The sequence below is a fragment of the Cavia porcellus genome, unplaced genomic scaffold, assembly GCF_034190915.1.
Source record: "Cavia porcellus strain 051 isolate PalLab524CR breed Dunkin Hartley unplaced genomic scaffold, mCavPor4.1 scaffold_31, whole genome shotgun sequence".
NCBI classification, from domain to species: Eukaryota; Metazoa; Chordata; class Mammalia; order Rodentia; family Caviidae; genus Cavia; species Cavia porcellus.
Genome location: NW_026947514.1, coordinates 37,023,605 through 37,044,644, shown reverse-complemented (window position 1 = coordinate 37,044,644; position 21,040 = coordinate 37,023,605). Strand labels below are relative to the sequence as shown.

The 21,040-nt window shown below is 39.4% G+C and overlaps 1 protein-coding gene across 3 annotated transcripts in view; it reads right to left on the bottom strand.

The window, feature by feature from the left end:
* Positions 1 to 21,040, bottom strand: part of Esr2 (estrogen receptor 2) — a 68,165-nt gene that overhangs the window by 41,067 nt on the left and 6,058 nt on the right. For all 3 annotated transcript variants that reach the window (XM_063241114.1, XM_023566086.2, XM_063241113.1), the window contains exons 2-3: positions 7,972 to 8,427; positions 5,808 to 5,980 (exon numbers count right to left, since the gene is read on the bottom strand). In XM_063241114.1, the coding sequence (XP_063097184.1) occupies positions 5,808 to 5,980; positions 7,972 to 8,390 (592 nt within the window). In that variant the 5' untranslated portion in view covers positions 8,391 to 8,427. The remainder of the gene's footprint in view (positions 1 to 5,807; positions 5,981 to 7,971; positions 8,428 to 21,040) is intronic.

Genomic DNA, 21,040 nt, shown 5'->3' with positions numbered 1-21,040 from the left:
TTGCATTGAGAGCTTGGTAAAACCAACAATAAGTCTGCACAATGTTTCTGAGAAATAATGAAAACACCTATTAAGAATTATAAACATTAAACTGAGTGTAGGAGCACATGCCTGCAATCCTAGCACTCAGGAGACTGAGGCAGGAAGACCGCTGTGAGTTTGAGGCCAGCTTGGGCTACACAGTGAGTTCAAGGACAGCCTGAACTACATCCTAAGACCCAGTCTCAAAAAAAAATTGTAACATTAATAAACTATGATCCCATACATTTGTTTGAAATCTACATTCAGAGTAACTGCTAGAGATTTTCTCAAAGCTTCATGAACACAAATATTAATCATACCATTACTTTTTTTTTTTTGGTATCAGGAATCCAACTCAGGACTGAACACTTGCCAACAACAGGCACTGTGCCACTGAGCTAAATCCCCGGCCTCACAGCATTATCTAAAACAATAAAAGTAACTGATCACTTGTTTAACAACAGAGAGAGAAATTATTCCATAAAATGAATACTACAGGATTGTAAGAATGGTTTCTAGAAATTTAACACGGATAAATGCATGCCAAGAAGCATCATGTAAAAAAAGATTAAAAAAAAGAAAAAGAAAATCAGGGCCAGGGATTTAGCTCAGTGGCTTAAGTGCCGGCTTGGCAAGTGCAAGGTCCCTGAGTTCAATTCCTGGTACCAGAAAAATAAATAAAAAGAAATTTTAGAGTGGGGGTAAATAGACTATTTGGAAAAAAAGATCTGAAATTTGATGTATCACATGAGCCTCATACATTAAAAATATCGCTATTCAAAGAGCTGCTGGCATGCCAGCAGTGACCAAAATGCACAACTTACTGTCTTGTCCCCCACTGTAGTCTAGAGCCTAGTACTGTGCTCGATCAATGTTTATTAAATGAATTTCAACAGCAAACAGGAAAAAAAGTAAAAGATGGAGCTTTAAAAATTAAGCCATGCCTTCATCCAGACCGGAAGTGACGAGGAGCCTTTCCCGTGTCCCCGTCCTGTGATTCACAGTCCAGAGGAGAAAAAGCACGGCTGCCACTCTGAAGGCAGCTCTCTGTGAGGGGACCCCAGCAAAGGCTGTGTCACTGCTGTGCCCCACACCACCTAGCTGCCAGTGCACTTGTGCCATGAAGGGGACAAAAATTTCTATCAGGCATGGTCAAACGGTTTACAGCTCTAGTTGGCAAACAAATGTAAAGTTATAAATTATGAACCTTTAAAAGCAAATAAATGATAAATGCAGTCAATTTCCAACATCAAAGTATACCACCCTGGCCTATGTGAGACCATGCTAAAGGACTGAGGATGTAGCCTCTTTAATAAATGGTGCTGGGAAAGTTGCATCTGCGCATACAGAAGATTCAGTGTAGACCCATACATCTCTCACCATGTGTGAAATCAAATCAAAAGGGATCAAAGAGCTAAGTGTTCAAATAAAAACATTTAATCTCCTGGAAAATAAAAAAAGATACAACCTTTGAAGACATAGGCATAAGCAAGGACTTTAGAAAACAGTCCCAAGAAGAAACAAATAGCACAGGAACAGCCACAGTGAAGAGACAACCTACAGAATAAGAGAAAAAACTGACAGCTATTTTTCATACAGAAGACTAACATTTAGAATATATAAACAACTACAAAACAAACAAACAAACCAAAACAACTCCCCCAGCTGGGCATGGTGGTACATGCCTGTGACCCCAGAACTTAAGAGGCTGAGGCAAGAGGATTGCCACAAATTTGAGGCCAGGCTGGGCTCTATAGCGAGTTCAAGGCAAGTGCAGACTACACAGCAAAATCCTGTTTCAAAACGAAGATAAAACAAATTAGGCCCCCAAAATGAAAGACGCAATTAAGAACTGGGCAGCCAAAATGAAGAGATAATTCTCAGAAGCACAAATGGCCAACAAATGCATGAAAAATGTTTAATATTGCCAGCCAGTAGAGAAATGCAAATTAAAACTACATTGAGATACCATTTTAACCCAGAAAGAACAGCTATCATCGAAAGTTCTAATAATAAGGAATGCTGGTGAGGATGTGGGAGAAAGGATCCTTCCACATTGTCGGTGGTAATGTAAACTAGTACAACCACTATGAAATTCAGTAGGGAAGTTCCTCAAAAAAAGTAAAACTAGAAATTCCACTTGACCTAGCTATCTTCTTCCTAGGAACAGACCCTAGAGAATTAAAATCACATTACAGAGATGCATGCAACACAATTCACAATAGCTAGAACTTGGAAACATGTTTGCCCATCAATAGATGAATAAGCAAAGTGTGGTATTTATACATAATAAGGTACCACAGTGGTTCCTCAGTTCACAAACTCAATTCACTCCATGACTCTAGTCATCAACCAAAGTGGACAAGAACCAAATCAAATTTCCCCATAAGGAACCTAACCACTGCATTTTATTCAAGTCTCCCACAACTCAGTGTGTTCCAGAATCATGGAATCAAGTCTGTGAACCAAGGCACCACTGTACTCTGCCATTAAGAAAGATACACTTGAGATGTTTGTAGGCAAATGGATCCAACTTGAGAGCATAATGTTAAATGAAATAAGTCAGACATATAAGCTCAAACATCACATGGTTTCTCTTATATAAGAAATTATATATATATATACACACATATACACATATACATATATATATACACACACACCATATATACACATGCACAAATAAAATGATAAATAGAAGCTAGGTAAACAGAAAATGGGGAGAAGTTCAAATAATTCCCCAAATTATCTATTTGCTGTTTCAACAATGTTTTAAGGTACATGCTAATTTGTTTCATTTATACTACTAGTTCTCTAGCTCATTGAAAAGTTTTGTGCTATTACCTGTTTCTTCTTAGTAAGAGAGTCTTTTTTGTCTGAGAACCTACCTTGAAGATGACACAGTATGTAAACTAATTAATATCTAATTTTGTCATGAATTTTTGTTTTATTTTTTCAAACAATTAAAATAAAATAAAGAACTGAGGGGCACTGAGCACGGTGAACACGCCCTCAGGGAGACGGAGGTAGGAAGAGTGCAAGTTCGAGCTCTGCCTGAGCAACTCAGCAAGAACCTGTTTCAAAAGAAAAAAAGTGAAAGGAACCAGGGATGCAGCTCAGTGGGAAAAGGCCCTGGAATGGGTCACCACACTGAAGAAATAAGCAAAAAATCAATGGAATGGGGTGGCCCATTTTCAATTATTACAACATTTATATCAAAAATATAAAAAACCTAAAGAAAAGATCATGTAGGCATTAAACAACTGTAGGTACATTAAACTTTTTACATTTTTGCAGATTCAGAATTTGATACTCTTGCAAACTAGTACAACTGTTATAGAAATCAGTATGGAGATACCTCATAAAACTTAAAACTAGAAATTCCATTCAACTCAACTATTCCCTTCCTAGGTATCTTCCTGAAAGGAGTTAAAGTCACCATACCAAAGTGATGTCTGGATACCCATGTTTACAGCAGTGCAATTGGGAGGGGGCACTTTTTGAGACACGGTCTTGCTATGTAGTTCAGGCTGGCCTTGAGCTCACTGTGTAGCCCAGGCTGGTCTCAAACTTGCAATGATTCTCCTGTCTCTGCTTCCTGAGTACGGGATTATAGGCATGCACTACCACACCTGGCCAGCAGTGCAATTCTTAACAGCTAAAACTTGGAGGCGGCCTGTGTGTCCATCATCAGGTGAACAGGTAACACTTTCTATTTATTTATTTAGTCTTTTTGAGACAGGGTCTCACTATGCAATTCAGGCTGGCCTTGAGCTCACTTTGCAGCCCAGGTCTCGAACTCACAACAATCCTCCTGCCTGAGCCTCCCAAGTGCTGGGATTACAGGCACACACCAGCACACCCAATGTGGTACAGAGCAACACTATGGAGTACTACTCTGCTGTAAAGGAGGATAATCTTGAGTATTTGTAGGTAAATGGATGTACCTGGAGACCATAATGTTACTGAGACAAATGAGATACATAGCTTAAATATTACAGTTTCTCTTATATGAGAAATACAAAATAGTAATAAAGAGCAAACTAAAAGGTAACAGGGAACAGGGAGACAGATCTTTTGCAAAAGGGAAGGAGAACAAGAGGTAGTAAAGGGAAAAGGAGAGGATTACAAAAAAAATAATTAAAATGGGTAAAGCACAGGTGCCAGCTCTCCATGAGGAATACTGAAAAAAAGAATTTTACATTCCTGACTAATACAGTAGGAACGAATAACATCAGGAAAACTAAGTTTCAACTGTTATCAGCTATAGTCTCAAGGCTCAGAGATATTTTAGGAAGCCAGATGACTACTATAGCAAGAAAAAAGAGCCTCATTTAAAGACACTAAAAAAAATAAAGATACAGTCAATCTTGGCAGGTCAAAATTTCCTTAAAAGGTGAAAGTCTGAAACCTCAGCAAGATGAAGAGCTCAAGAAGCACATCGAGAATTCAGTTCTGAATCTCAGAAAATCTGAATTGTTCCAGTGTACAGGCAGGGAACTGGACCTGGCCTTCTGATCTACTGTTACAATGATCAGATAGCTACATCATGGTTACTTTTCTCTCTTTGTTGAGACAAAATACCTGATGCCCAACATGAAGGAAGAAAAGATTTATTTCTCAGTTCTTGGAGGTTTCAGTCCATACGCAGCTGGCTCCAAGGGAGGATGACATGGTGGAGCAGCCGTTCATGGCCACACAAACAGCAAGAGCAAACAGAGCAAGACAGGAAAGACACACCTTCCCACTCTTACACTGTATGCCAGCTCCACCCCTGGGCAGATGCAGCCCTCAAAGCACCAATCCCAGCTCCAGACAACAAACCAATCACATGGACTCAGCCATGTCCATCACTGCATGAGGCTTGGGGGGCCATCTGAACACAAACCATAACAAGCTACTTGCTATTTGCATGCTATAAACTCCCGTAAGGTGGCCGTTTTTAACTGGTTAAGAACAAGGGTCTCAGGCCCTGGCAGAACAGAGAAGGCAGCAGACAGAAACAGGGCATCGCCTGAGAGAGGGTTATGAGGGAGAAGTTATGAGAGAGACAGAGAAGTGCACAAACCAACAAGAAAGTGGCGTAAGGACTGGCATGAGAGGAAGAGGTGGCAGGAGCTGGGCAGACTGGCCTTGAACAGATGAACTGAAGCTGATTCGGGAGGTGATTTTAAAAAATAAAGAAATAAACTTTAGCCCAGAAGGAATTTGGAGGCTGGGAAAACGTCTAATCCCAGATCAGAAAACAAACACATTTTCACGGGGAGATATGTCTAGATGGTTTCTCAAAGTTCCCTGCAGTTCAATTCCTGATTTATGACCATCTCCATAGAATGTAGTAATTTTCTTTCTCTGAGGAGCCAGCACAATTAGGAGCCATCATGACTAGGAAGCATGCCCTACATTAAACTTAAGTCAAATGAAGAAATAACCTTTGCAACTCCTAACAAGTATATATTTTTTCTAAGTGGTACCTTCCTCAGATTGGAACCAGACATCTTCTCCCCAAATCCTAGTGGGCAAAGGTGACCTGGCCCTATAGTCTTCAGGTTTGGGGGTAGAAACATGCAATTAACGCTCTACACTTGAGACAGTCCAGCACGCCAAACACGTGCTCCTCTGACTATCTGTCAGATATACAATATGCACCAAATTAGGTCAGTGGTAAAATCTCTGCCGGGTCATCTCTGCTAAACTGTTGAAAGCAAAAGTGGACAACTAAAGATGCAGTTTAACTTGAAATGAAATCACAAAATGCTTAACTTGAATGAAAGCAGCTCTTGTACCTTGAATGCTTCTTTTAAAAAAGGCCTTACATCCTTCACATGACCAGACTCCATAGTGATACCCAGACGCATAATCGCTGCAGACTGCGCAGAAGTGAGCATCCCTCTTAGAAGCGGGGCTGGCAGCTGGGCTGGCACAACTGCCTGCACTCACCTTCCTTTTCAGCGTCTCCCTGGGAGGCAAAACAAAAGGGACACAAAACAAATGGCATGAACATAGTCCAGCTTAATCTTTTTGCCCTTCAGTGCTCTAACTAATATATTTTAGGAAATACGACAGAGCAGAGCATTGTGACTGATACCAGGTCTGCAGAAAGCTACGCTGTGGGGAATGCCTGATTGGTGGCTCAGGAGTTAAGCGCCCTCGTGCCCATCTCCTGCACTGAGGAAGTCCCAGAGGGCCCTGAACGAGGGGTCCAGAGGCTCCTGGGAGCAGTGGAGAGCTGAGCCCAGAGCACCACGGGGCCCCGAAACACACCCGGGCAGTCCCCAGAAACATGCGAGGAGATGTTTCCTATGGAAAGGGAATGACAGAGGTATTACTGAACTATGAATATGTAATTTTCCCACAGCTTAATTTGCTCATTTTTATTTTCCACAGCACCAGGAATTGAATTCAGGACCTGAATGCTGAGCTACAGGCCCAGCCCTTTTATTTTTTATTTTTGAGAGAGGGTCACGCTGGGTTTGAATTTATAATCTTCCTGCCTCAGACTCTCACAATGCTGGGATCACACGTGTGAGCCACTATACTTGGCTGAAAACATTGCTTGTACTTATTTTTAAAACTTTTACTTACATACTTATTTCTTTCCTTCCTTCCTTCATTCATTTTGTGCTGCTGGGGATCAAATCGAGGGCTTGTACGTTCTAGACAGTTGGTCTACCACTAGCCGAACGTTACTTTAAAAATTATCTACAATATTTATATTTATTTTTTATCTTACCATAAGTAAAGCTTTTTAACAAAATAAAATTAATGGGCATGGTGGCACACAAGTCTGAGGCAGGAGGACCGCAGTACGTCTGAGGCCACCCTCGGTTACACAGTAAGTTCAAGGCCAGCCTGAGCTACAAACCAAGGCCTTGTCCAAGAAACCAAAAAAGAAAAGAAAAATTAATCTATGGCTTATTTTCTCAAAGTTTTGCTTTGTTTTTGTGTGCTGGGGATTGAACTCAGGGATTCATGCATGTCAACCACTGGTTCTACCATTCAGCCCAATTGCCCAGTTTTATGACAAAGTTTGAAAGTAATGAATTCTAATACTCAATATGCTCTAACGTACACCACTGGTCATCTCAGTTCATCTCCCCCTCCAGACACAGATATTAAGATTGTAACAATTGGACTAAAATAATCTATCAATCATGTTACCTTGCATTTAAAGTATTCAAATATGGGCTGGGGACGTAGCTCAGAGGCACAGTTCCTGCGTGGTAAGTACAAGATCCCAAGTTTGATTCCCAGAATGAAAAAATAAAAAAATTTTAAAGAAGTATTCAAGTATTCTTTTTAACTTCAGGAAATTTCAATGGAAGCCTATAATCAAATAGTTTCTCACCAATTTTCATGAAAAGTTAGTTTAGCTTCTTGTTTTGAAAGCTTATACCAGTTATCTTTTTGGGTTTCATGTGGCTAGTTTTTCATTTAAATTTTAATACTGCTACAATTATTTTTATCGTAGAACCTGTCATGAACCCTGAATTATGATTTCACAGTAAGACTCTAACCTGGCTGTTTTTCTGTTTGCTTGTTTGTTTGGGGAGAATTGTATTGCTTTGGTTTTTTGAGACAGGGTTTCGCTATGTAGTTCAGCCTGGCCTCAGACTCACAGTGACCCTCCTGCCTCATCCTCCCTAGTGCTGGATTATAGGAATGTGCCATCACACAGCCTAAAATTCTAACCTGAAAAAAGTTTATTTTTCATACTCAAATACAGTACCTTCGTCAATATTAAACTGGTTGAAGTTCAATATTTACTGTGTAATGACAGTAGTCATGTTAGTGAATTCTTCCTGCCACACCCAAATATAAGCACAACATTTTAATGAGGGTAGCATAAGCTTTAGGTGCTCAAAGTAATCTAGATGATTAATATATACCATGTGCAACACACATCCTAAAGCGAGCCTCGAGCTGTAGCAGAATGAAGACTGGATTTACCTGTTTATAGGCAAGGTGTGCTCTAGTGATCTTGCTTCACACCAAGGGCTCTTTTGAGGCTCTGCGTACAGAAGTGACGACTGGCAATGGATTGCTAGAGGAGAGAGGTGCCCCGGAGCTGGCCATAACATACTGGGACTTGTGGTCTGTCGACCAGGCACACCTTCTGTGTTACTGACCCCACTGGGAATGCTGTAATTCATTACAGCAGGGCTATAGAATGTCACGGCCGAGTATTCATGGCGATTGTCTACATAGGAGGAAGGGATGTACAGAGGGCCATGCTCCAGCGGGAGAACAGATTGACTGCAGTTGTAGGAGGAGGGGGAGTGAAGGCTGGACGGTGAGTTTTTGATATCCATGTCTTGAACAGGTAGCAGCTGGGAGAACTCCTTGCAAGAAGGGGCACAAAGAGACATTATAATGTTCTCAAAGACTCACAGGCTGGAATGGTGGCTATAAAGAAAAATAAAAGACATGGTTAAGTTAGAGCTGCAGGAATAACTATTAGAAAGTGTTCAAATAGTTTATTTTAAAATGTACACCCTGGGCTGAGGATTCAGCTTAGGGGTATAAGCACCTGCCTTGTAAGCACAAGGTCATGAGTTTGATCCCCAGTACAAAAAAAAAATGTATGCACTGTTGTATTATAATACATCCATAAAGACATATAGAGATATATAAAAATATTATCACAGAGGGTGGGAATGGAAGGCATCCAACTCTTATTTTCTACTTTATTCACTTCTTTATTCCTTTGTTGTTGTTAACTTCAAGAATTTTAACATGATAATTTATAATTAAATACCCTTCAAGATTAGAAAATACAGAAATGTATCACATGCAAGCGAGTATGTTTTTCTAGACAAGCTTATCTGAAAGTGAAAGTGATCTAAAATAACCAGGTAAGTCCTAAAGGAGATTAGTGAACAGGACTAATATTAACAGATCTTCAAATACATTGTGAATCTCCAATAATAAACAAAGAATTAGCACACGAGTAGATGGGTCAAGGGATCAGAGTCACTCACCAAATTATTGCCTCCCAACTTTGAAAGTGTCCTTTGGATACAGGCTCTGGGATAAACTAAGCAATTTCACTGACTGTGTCTGAAGTGAGGTCCCAGGTAGGCGCTCTCAGCACAGGCTCAGGGGGAAGAGGCCCTGCTGTAGCTCCTGGCCCCTGTGGAAGCCTGCAGTGCAGGGGAGAAGGCAGCACAGCTACAGCTCCAGAACAGGGACCTCTGCAGCCCTACAGCTGCAGTGTGGCAGTGACTCTTCTGCAGTCACCTGTGCAGACTGTCACCCAAAGGGTCCACACGGTAAGGATTACTCTGAAAGCCGCCTGCAGCCAGGGCACCTGAACTCCACCACACATGTGTGCCACAGGTTCCTGATGCCAGCTGCCTGCCGGTGATGTGGAGGGGCCTTTGGTGCTAACTCAGCAACTCCAGACCATCCTGGAGCGACCAGTCAACAATGGAAAGAGGGGTTTTCAAATTATATTAGAAACAAAGGGCTAATTTCCCTATTACAGGAGTAGAATGCTTAGATTAAGATGGAGACCAAAACTCCATTAGAAAAATAAGTCAAAGACTCAGAACTTAAACAAATACAAAAAGATGCTCAACCTCATCTGTACCACTCATCACTTAGCAAACTCACTATCTGACAACACACAGTTTTTGCACAGGCTGCAGAGACTGCACACAACTGTGGTAGGCAAGATAAATGGTTTGACTTTTAGGGGTTTGGGGCAATACATAACAAACTACATATGTTTTTGTCATTTATTTATTGTCTTTTTGGGACAGTCTTGCTAAGCAGTTCACTTGAGCTCACTCTGTAGTTAGCTGAGACTGGTCTCAAACTCACAATAATTCTCTTGCCTTAACTTCCCAAGTGCCAGGATTACAAGGTGCACCAGCATATCCAGCTGTTTTTGCCTTTAGACTATGAGCCTTCCCTCCATAAAAGAAACTGTTAAAAATTCTTTGTCAGCACTGAAAATTATTATATCAGTTTCTTTCTCTGAAATTTAGTAACTAAGGTATTAAGAGTTAAAAGCCTAAGCCCTACCTTTTTGAGAAGATCTACATTTTATTCCAAGGTCCAGAGAAAACTTCTATATAAAAGAATATTGCCTGATAAAAGGCTTAGAAAAAATTGATAGATGACCCTAATAAGACAAAATGTAACAATTATTGTATTTAGACAGTGGGCATATAGAAATTCATTATAAATCTTCAACTTTTTTATAAATTTGAAATTTTCCATAATGAGAAGCTTTGGAGAAAAAAAATACAGATTAAACCTGGGAACTTTTTTTTGAGACAGGATCTCAGTTTGTAGTCCAGGCTGGCCTCGAACTCTCAACAATCCTCCTGCTTCAGCCTCCCTAACCTTGGGATTACAGGGGTGTACCACCATGGCTGGCTAAAAGTGGAAACTTCTCAGAAAAGGTTTAAATAACTGGAATTATAAAATCTAGAAACGGGAATAGTAACCATTATTGAGACTGGTTGAGAGATAATCAGATAAAGGCACTTGCCTTGAGAATTCTCCAGTCTCAATACTTCTGCTGTGACCTACTTTCACACGTAGGTAATGTGGCTTTCTAGACTTCCAGTTTCTCTGGACGTTTGCACTGAATGCTCATTCCATTTGTTCTCGAAACACACTCTATGATGGTTTTAAAATACGTCCACAAATTTTCAACATCGCTCCCTTCCAAAGGAGAAGTCTAACATGTCCTTAAACTAATAGCTAGATTCAGTATCTCATTTCAAATGAGTAAATTATGGCAAAAAGATGATGTGTGATGTCCAAGACTAGATGCACTGCAGTCTCTTCATATTTTAGATCCCTTGATGGGAGAGGAAGTCAGCTGCCAGAATCCTCCAGCAGCCCAGTGAGGTCTCCTGCCAATGGTCTCCAATAAACTACTCTCCAGCCAACAGCTATGTGAACAAGATATTTTACAAGCAAATCTTCCAGCCCGAGCCAAACCTTAGGTAACTGTGTGGCTGACACTTCACTTCAGCCCTATGGGAGGATACACAGTTAGCTGCTCCTAGGCTCCCAACTCTTGGTAACAGGTGAGAGGTAGTAAGTGTTTGTTGTCTTGTGCTGCTAAATTCCACGATAATCTGCTGGCAGTAATACCATCAATGCAATGTCCAGGGTATAATTCATCATTTCCCTCTCCAAGCCACTCTTCATTTCCATTTTGTGTTAAGCCTATTACCGTCACCTTTCACTTCTCCCCTTTCCCATTAATCACCAAGGCACAGGGTTTCTGTCTCCACAGGGCCTTTCCCCATGTCTGCCTTTTGCTACCATCCTGAAGCAAGTTCTCATTATTCTTATCTATGCATCTCTAATAGGCTTCTGACTGCTCCTTATCTCTAAATAGCTTCTTCTCTAGGTCCACAGCTGCCAAATTAACTTCTATTCCTTTTTGAAGTGCTAGGTGTGAAACTCAGAACCTCATGCCCAAGGCAAGTGATCTACCCCGAACTATTTCCCAGCCCAGATTAACCTTCTTAAGACCCAGTCTGACTCTGTGCCTTCTGCCAGTTAACTGGCCACACTGCTAGCATTGAAGGGATTCCGCCTCTAATTAACCCTCATGCCATTGTAACCTCCTGCTATTTCTCTACGGAAAGCCTGCTGGGCCCATAAGAAATATTGAAAAGCAAGTCACCCAAGGTGAGGACAGAACAGCAGATCCAGAAGACAGGCTTGTGGTTGGTAATTATCAAAGTGAATAAATCTCTTGAAAATAACAAATGACCATGAAAAAAATCAATCCAACAGTTCCTAGATGATGCAAAGATGACTAACATGAGTTTAACTGGACTCAGTGAAGAATCAGAAGATAGCAAAAAAGGCATAAAAAAAACCTGTTCACGGAAGTAATAGCAGAAAACCTTCCAAGAAGAATACAAGAATTTGAGATACAGATAAGTGAGGTATATAGAACCCAAAAACTTGTGATCAGAAAAAAATTATACCAAAACATAATAGTGAAGACTCCAGAAAGTCAACACAAGAACAGAATACTAAAAGCTGTCAGAGAAAAGAAACAAATCACCTATAAAGGAAAGCCTATTAGAATCACAGCAGACTTCTCAACACTAACTCTCAAGTTAAGAAGAGCTTGCAAGGAAATATTTCAAGCCTTAAAGGAAATCAGCCTCTAGTCCAGATTGATACCCCACAAAACTATCTTTCAAATTGAAATAGTGATGCAGGCCTGTACTCTCAGCATTCAGCAGCTGCAGCAAGAGGATTATTTTGAATTCAGGACAGAAAAAAAAATGATGAGAAAATAAGATACTTCTATGACAAAGAACACCTGAAGAAATTTTTGACCACCATGTCAACATCCCAAATTATTCAAAAGGACATTTTAGAAAGACATAATGAGAATCACAACTCTATGAACCCCAAAAGAATAAATCCATACCAGGCAAAGGGAGAAATTAACAGAGGGAGAAAAAAAGGGACCCAATAGAGACTTCCGGGAGAACATGGCGGACAGATAACAGCAACTACCGGAGGCTCTCTGAAAGACTCGGCTCAGAAGCCAGGAATGGTGCGGACTAAGGAGACATAAGTCGGTGGAGATATGCTCTGCTGACTCAGGAACGAACTGGGCTGAGAGAAGCCAACTTGGAATGCAGTCCTGGTGCTAAAACAGGAACAGAAAAGACTCGGTGTGGAGGCTGGAACCGCGCCATTGTAAGCCGCGATTTGGGTTTCCCGCCGCGCGGCGGCTGGCTGCCTCTACAGCGGCTCAGCAAGGAGAGAGACGCGCGGAAGCTCTGAGAACGGCAATCTGCGAATGGCAGGGAGGTGTGCACTGACTTGTGAGGTGAGTGAGAGAAACTGACACTCTACCACAGTTTGACTCCAGCAGAGGACTTTCTGGGCTCCAGCAGTCCTGCGGGAGCAGGGCGCGGTGGGACTCCAGCCACACATCCCCCTCTCGGGCGGGATTGGTGAAAAGTGCCTGGCCTGCGTGATGCTGCCGGCGGACCTGGTAGGCTGGCCCAAACCAGATCCCAGAGCCTGACGGTGGCCGGGAGGGGAGACGCGTAGGCTGCCTGGTCCGTAACTCCCTGCTGCACAGCGGTGAGTGGGAACAACTAACTGGCGCAATTCAATCAGGCTGTGGCTGACTGGGAGAGAAGCTGGGCCTCTTATATAAGCTTGCATATATAAGGAACAGAGAAGAAGAGGCAGCATGGGAAGAGGCAGCAACAAGAAAGGCTCCTCGGCCCCCAATTCTGAGAAACAGGCAATAGCAGACACCACACCAATACACATAAGGCACCATATAGAGAGCCTCATAGACCAATTCAGGAATGAAGTTATCAATGACCTGAAGCTAGAAGTATGCAGAATAGTTAGAGAAATGCTAAGTACCACCCAAGAAAAAACAGGTGGTGGAATGGAAGAACAGAAAAAAAGGGGAGAATTGTTTGATGGAGAAAACAGAGAAAGCATAGAATACGTGAAGCAGGTTCAAAGGGACTACCAAGATACTAAGAAGTCTATAGAAGACTGGCATAACAGCTTGAAAGAAACTAAGGACAGACTATCTGAACTGGAGGGCAGACTTGTAATATGGGAGAATGAAATGAAAAACTTCTTAAAAATAACAAAGAAACAAACAGCAATAATACAAAGACAAGAAGATGATAAGAGGATCCATAACTTAAGGATTAAGAACATAAAAGAAGAAGTAGGGACACAAACAAGTGAACTACAAAAGCTACTCACAGAAATAATCCAGGAGAATTTTCCTAATTTAGCAAAAGGTAAAGATACTCGGATGTATGAGGCATACAGGACCCCAGCTACCTACAACCCAAACAGAGCAACACCCAGGCATATAATAATAAAAATTCCAGAAATTCAATACAAGAACAGAATATTAAAAGCTGTAAGAGACAAGAAACAGACCACCTACAAGGGAACACCCATCAGAATTACAGCAGATTTCTCTGCACAAACCATCAAATCACGAAGAGCGTGGGGGGAAATAATTCAAGCATTGAAAGATAATAATCTCCAGCCAAGATTGAGATATCCTGCACAACTGTCCCTGGAAATTGATGGAAAAACAAGGTGCTTCCAGGATAAAGAGGAACTGGGGCAATTTGCAACCACCAATTCAACTCTACAGAGAGTATTGCAGGATATTCTAAAAAAAGAAAAATACAAAGAATCCAGAAATAATGGCAGAGAGGCCACAACGAATGGAGCAGAGAACAAAATGAAGAAGACAAACTGACAGCTACTGACAGAAAAAGAGCTCAACAGAAATGAGGCAGAGAAGATTGGATGATAGGAACAGCTATTTTGGAGAAAATGACATCTTAATAGGTAATACAGATTTAGTATCATCTTGTTTTGAAGTCTCATCTAGCTTTTGTCCTTCTGTCTCCAATGGTCTAAATAGGCTGTATCTTATTGGATTTTATTATGTACGATAGTATAAGCAAAAACCTTTTAAAGACAAGGAGATTATACAGAAACCATTGTTCATTTTGTTAGTCGATTCTAAATACTCTGTAATGCTGTCATTCTCTTGAATGGTTTTACATTGTTTTGATATACTTAATGCTACAGTATACGAAGTTGTACTCAAGGATTTCAAAGAAAGAAACAATATGGTAACTACTTTTAGGTTAGGATTATCTGGTGGTGAAACACTATTCTGCTTAAATGGTTATGTTTTGATCTGCGCTGTTTCGTTATTATGCCCTCTTTTATCTCAATCTCCACTCCATTATTTACTTTTTTATCTTTATCCTTTTAATTAAAGGGAAAAAAAATAGCAGGATATATTATAGTAACCCACTTTGACTTTTCATTACCTTGATTTAAAGCCCTGTATTACTCTCACCATCTGGTTTTTAACTGATGTTCCCCTATTCTGTTTTGCTGGATAGTATCAGGTTCGAAAGTTTAGGCATCAGCTGTGAAGATAATGAGATTCATTATGACGCCCATTCTTGTTGACTTTTGTCTACTTTTGAAGACCTACAATGTCTCCAATGTTTTGGTTTTGTCGGTTTTGTTCTTTACTGTTTTGTTCAATTGTATTATAACTAATGATATAGGCAATTCTATTAGAGATAGCGGGAGGCATTATGGTAACCATTGTTGATCACCTTGTATTATGTTTTTACATTATCTATTATGTCCACCCTTTTGACTTGACCGATTCTGTTCTGTTATGTCACATTTGGTTTTACTCTCTTCCAAAAAAGTAATAAGAACCGTGGGAGCAATGAAACCCAAAATGTGTAATAGTCATTGTACAAAAGAGAGGAAAAGAAAGTGCTCCAAACTATATAACTGCATGTATATTTAAGTGTATAAGATAGAAAATGATATCACAGAGTTTTATTGGATCAATGAACAGAACTGTTTGCAGTATCATTGATGGAATGTCCACTTTACAAGCTCTAATTTTGTGACTTGAACAATTATTTCTAAGATGACAATATGTAATCCATTAACTAGTGATTTCCTACTGTTCATTTTTTTTCTGTAAATCTGTATAACTGGTACCCTTTCCCTGCTTTTTTTTTCTTTTCTCCTTAAATAAAATTTTAAAAAAAATTAAAAAAAAATAGTTAAACATTGAAAAAAAAAAAAAAAAGGGGACCCAATAATAGGAAAATAACATGAAAAGAATAAGCCAATATATGTCAGTTATAACCATCAGTATTAATGGTCTCAATTCACCAATCAAAAGAAAGATTGGTAAAATAGATCAAGAAACAAGATCCAATAATATGTACACACAAGAAATAAATTTTTGTCAAAAAGAAATTCACAGACTGGAAAATCAGATAACTGCTAATACAAGGATAATAGGGGACCTCAATACCCCACTGCCACAAATAGATCCATTAGACAAAAATTCAATAAAGGAATTTCAAAACTGTATCAAACCTTTGAACAAATAGACTTAGTAGAGACCATACTCATAAGCAACATAAATCAAACTCACATGTATAAATACCAGATAGTCTCCCTAGCAAATGGTAAGAGTACGTAAGATTTTATAGTAATCATGATTCTCCATTGCATTGCTTTGAAGTGTTATAATGTTTTCATTTATTAGTTGGAATGGTTTTATTCTGTTTTGTTTGATTTTATTATCTGTGATGGTATGAACAGCTATTTCAAAGAAAACATTATAATAGCCATTACTGATTTAATATCATCTTGCTTTGAAGTCCTACCATGTTTTTGTTTTATGTTTCCATTGGTTCTATCATGTTGTATCTTATTGGATTTTATTATGTGTGATAGTACAAGCAAATCTTTTATGGAAAATGAGATAATATAGTAGCCACTGTTCGTTTTCAGTTATTTGGTTCTGAATGTCCTGTAATACTTTCATTCTCTTGAATAGTTTTATACTATTTTGTTATGTTTGATACTGTATACGAAGATATGCTCAACTATTTCAAAGAAAGACACATTATGGTAGCTACTGTTAATATCCAGTTGTGTTGTTGGAAGTTCTGTGTTGCTTACATTGTTTTGTTCTGATCTGCTTTGTTTGTCCTTTTTTGTCTTAATCTCTTTAAAACAAAAAAATAGACTTAGTAGATATCTATAGTGTTCCACCCCACAGCAGAATACCCCTTATTTTCAGCTGCATGTGGGACATTCTCCAAAACTGAACACATACTAGTTCATGGACTATCCTTAAGTAAATGCAAAGGAATTGAGACTATCCCATGCTTATTACCAGATCATAGTGCAATGGAACTGAAAATCAGTGGCAAAAGAAACCACAAAAACTACATAAACACACGGAAGTTAAATAAAACCCTCCTGAACAATCAATGGGTCAAAGTAAAATTAAAGAAATTAGTTTCTACAATTAAACGATAATGACAATATCACATACCCCAATTGATGAGATACAATAAAAGCAGTCCCTGAGAGAAACTTATAGCAGTGAAGTCCCACATCAGAAAACAGGGCAAGCTCAAATAAATAACCTGATGTTGCACCTTAAGCTTCTGAAAACAGAAAAGCAAGCTAAACCTAGAGCACATATGAGGCAGGAAATTACAAAGAATGGAAATTAATGCAAATGAAATTAAGAAAATGCAAAGAATTAATGAATGGAACAGTTGGTTCTTTGAAATATTAAATAATATTAACAAAACCTTGGCCAACCTTAACCAAAAAGAGGAAAAGCTCAAATCCAGGAAATTAGGAATAAAAAGGATAAAATCATAATGGAACCTGCAGAAATCCAGAAGATTGTCAATACTTATTTTGATAACCTGTATTCTAATAAGATGGAAAATTCAGAAAAAAAATGGACAGAATCTTAGATACATATGAAAGCTAAATCAAGAAGATATAAAAATCCTAAATAACCCAGTATCAGTCAGTAAGATTGAAGAACCAATATAAAAACTACCAACAGTGAAAAACCTAGAACCTGACAGACTCACTGACAAGTTCTGTGAGTACTCAGGGATGATGTAAGGCCGCTGCTCTTCAGATCCTTCAATGGAACTGCTAGGGAAGCCATACTCCCAAATTCATTCCTGAAAGCAAGCATTACACTGCTATCAAAACCAGAATAAGATCCAATCAAAAAAGAGAACCAATCTTCCTAAGGAACATAGATTCAAAGATCCTTGATAAGATATCAGCAAATAAAATGCAGCAAATCATCAAGAAAATTATACGCCACAACCAAATAAGACTCATCTCAGGGACACAGGAGTTGGTCCACCATATGCAAGTCAATCAATACAAACCACCACATTAACAGAGCTGTCTTAGTTACTTTTCTTTTGTTGCTGAGACAAAATACCTAACATCCAAAATGAAGGAAGAAAGGGTTTATTTAGCTCACAGTTTGTGGAGGTTTCAGTCCATACGGGGATGGCTCCAAAGCAGGGTGGCCCATGGCAGAGGGAACAGTTCACAGCAGCAGCAGACACCAAAAGCAACAAGAGCAAAAAAGGAGGTACATGGAGAGAAGATTCTTTCTGTCTCTTATACTGCATGTAGGCCACAGCCACCCTAGGATGGGTAGGTATAGCACTCACCCCCATAATCCCAGCATTGGACCATGAATTAATGACAAACTCTAGAAGTGTGCCCCCATGACTGCATGAGGCTTTGGGGGGCATCTAAAGGAAAACCATAACAAGGACCAAGAACAAAAACCACACAGTCATTTCAATTCATACAGAAAAAGCATTTGACAAATTCCAACATGCATTCATGATAAAATCCCTACAGAAAATGGGAACAGAAGGTCTTGACATCTGATAAAAGCCATCTATGACAGACTGACAACCAACATCACACTAAATGAACAAAACCTGAAGGCTTTTATTCTAAAATCATGAATAAGACAAGGATACCCACTAGCACCACTCCTAGTCAATATATTTCTGGAAACTTTAGCCAGAGAAATTAGACAAGTGAAAGGAATAAAAGAATTTAGACAGCACAGGAAGAAGTTAAATTATTATTTGCTGATAACATATACATTCCTAGAATTAAATAATCAAATTTGGCAGTGTAGCAGGACACACAAAAATAAATAGTATTCCTGTACACAAAAACCAAACTCACTGAGGGAGAAATTAGGGAAACAACTTTCATAATAGCATGAAGAAAAATAGAATACTTAGGAATCAATCTAACAAAGGAAGTAAAAGACCTTCACATTGAAAACTACAGTACTCTGGAAAAGGAGATTAAAGAGGATATCAGAAAATACAGCCAGGTGTTGTGGCACATGCCTGTAATCCCAGCACTAAGGAGGCTGAGGCAGGAGGATCTCTGTGAGTTTGAGGACTGGCTGGGCTACAAAGGGAATTCAAGGCCAGCCTAAACTGCACAGCCAAACTCTGTTTCAAAAATACAAAACAAAACAAAAAAAACACAAAAACCTCCTAGTTTTGAAAAAACCCTCCTAGTCTTGAACTCACTGTGTATCCCAGGCTGGCCTCAAACTCACAGTAATCCTCCTATCTCAGTCTCCTGAGAGCTCGATTACAAGCATGCATCACCACGCCTGGCCCCACATCTCCCGTTCTTGGATAGACAGGACCAGTATAGAGAAAATGGCCATACTTCCAAAATCAGTATACAGATTTAACACAATCCCAATCAAAGCACCAACAGCATACTTCACAGAACTAGAGAAACAATCCTAAAATTCATCTGGGTCCAGAAGAGATCTAGAATAGCAAAAGCAATTCTGGGCAACAAGGTCAAGACAGAGGTATCACAATCTCCAATTTGAAGTTATATTATAAAGCTACCACAACAAAAACAGCATGGTACTGGAAGGGGGAGCCTCAATGGATAGAATAAAAGATTCAGAAACAACTGCAAGCACATTCAGCTACCTTATCATTGACCAAGGAGCCAAATATCTTCACTGGAAGGAAGACAGCCTCTTTAATAAATGATGCCAAGGAAACTGTGATTTCCACATGCTGAAAATTGAACCTAGACCCATATCTCTCACCATTTACTAAACTAAAATTGAAATGGATAAAACATCTAAATATTAAAACAAACACATATGCATGCCTTGATTCTAGCACTCAGGAGGCTGAGGCAAGAGGACTGCTGAGTTTCAGACCAGCCTGTGCTACATAGTGAGTTCAAGGTCAGCCAGAACTACAGAGTGAGACCTCGTTTCAAAAAACAAACAAAAAAAATCACTTAATCTGGGAGCTACAATAGATAAAATCCTAGAAGTCACAGGTATAAGCAAAGACTTTCTAAACAAAACCCCAATCACACAGGAAATATTACAAAGAATCAACCATTGGAATTACATTTAATTGAAGTGTCTGCACAGCAAAAGAAGCTACCAATAGAATAAAGAGAAAATCAATAGAATGGGAGAAAAGTTTACCCGCTCCTCCTCAAAGGACTAACATGTAGAATATAAGAACTCAAAAAAATCAGAATCCCCCATATTTAAAGATCCAGTACAAAAATGGGCATCTGAAATGACACTTCTCAGAGGAAGAAGTATAAATAGCAAATATATGGAAAAATGCTCAACACCACTAGTCACTCGAGAAATGCAAATTAAAACACCAGATTCCATCTCCAGAAAGAATGGCTATCATCAAGAAATGGACCAATAACAAATGCTGGCAGGGCATTTGTGGGAAAAAAGAAATCCTCCACTGTTGGTGGGAATGTAAACTTTTGTAACTACTCCAGAAATCAGCATGTCATTCCTCAAAAAATTAAAACTAGAGGTTCCACTTGACCCAGCTATTCCCATTCTAGAGATCTGCCTGAAAGAGTTAAAAGCATCATACCACAATGATATACACATACCCTTGTTTATAGCAGTACAGTTTATAATAACTTAATCTTGGAAATAGCCCATCAAAAGATGAATGGATAAGGAAAACATGGTATTTACACACAATGGAGTACTACTCTGCCATACAGATGAATCTGAGTCATTTGTAGGGAAACGGATGCACCTGGAGACCATAATCTTAAGTAAAATAAATCAGACCCCCAAGTTTAAATACTGCATTGCTTTCCTTGGGTGAGAAACCCAAAGGATAAATAAGGATCACAACAGTAGAAAGAATTTACTCAAATGGGAAGGGAAATGAGGAGGAGGGGGAAGAAAAAGAAGGGAAAAGAAAAAAAAAGAATGGAAGAAATGATGAAAACAAAGCTTGTGTAAATGCAGTGGGGAAGAAGGGTTAAGGGAGGGAAGGGGAATGGGAAAAATAACTGAGATATACTATATAGAGGTGCAGATTCCCCATGCTGAATGTGATCATTATGTATGACTAATATGTACTAAAAAATAAAGTTAACAAAATTGCCCCAAAGAACTGACCTAAAAAATAAAATACACAAAGCATACGTATAATGAAGTGGTCTTACGCCACGGCACTTTTTCTCTGGTAGAACTCTTCACTCACCCACACAAACAGGTCCTCCTTTTGAATCAGAATTCTACTCGGTCCCTCTTGGGAACAGCAGTGGTGGGGAGGAGAAC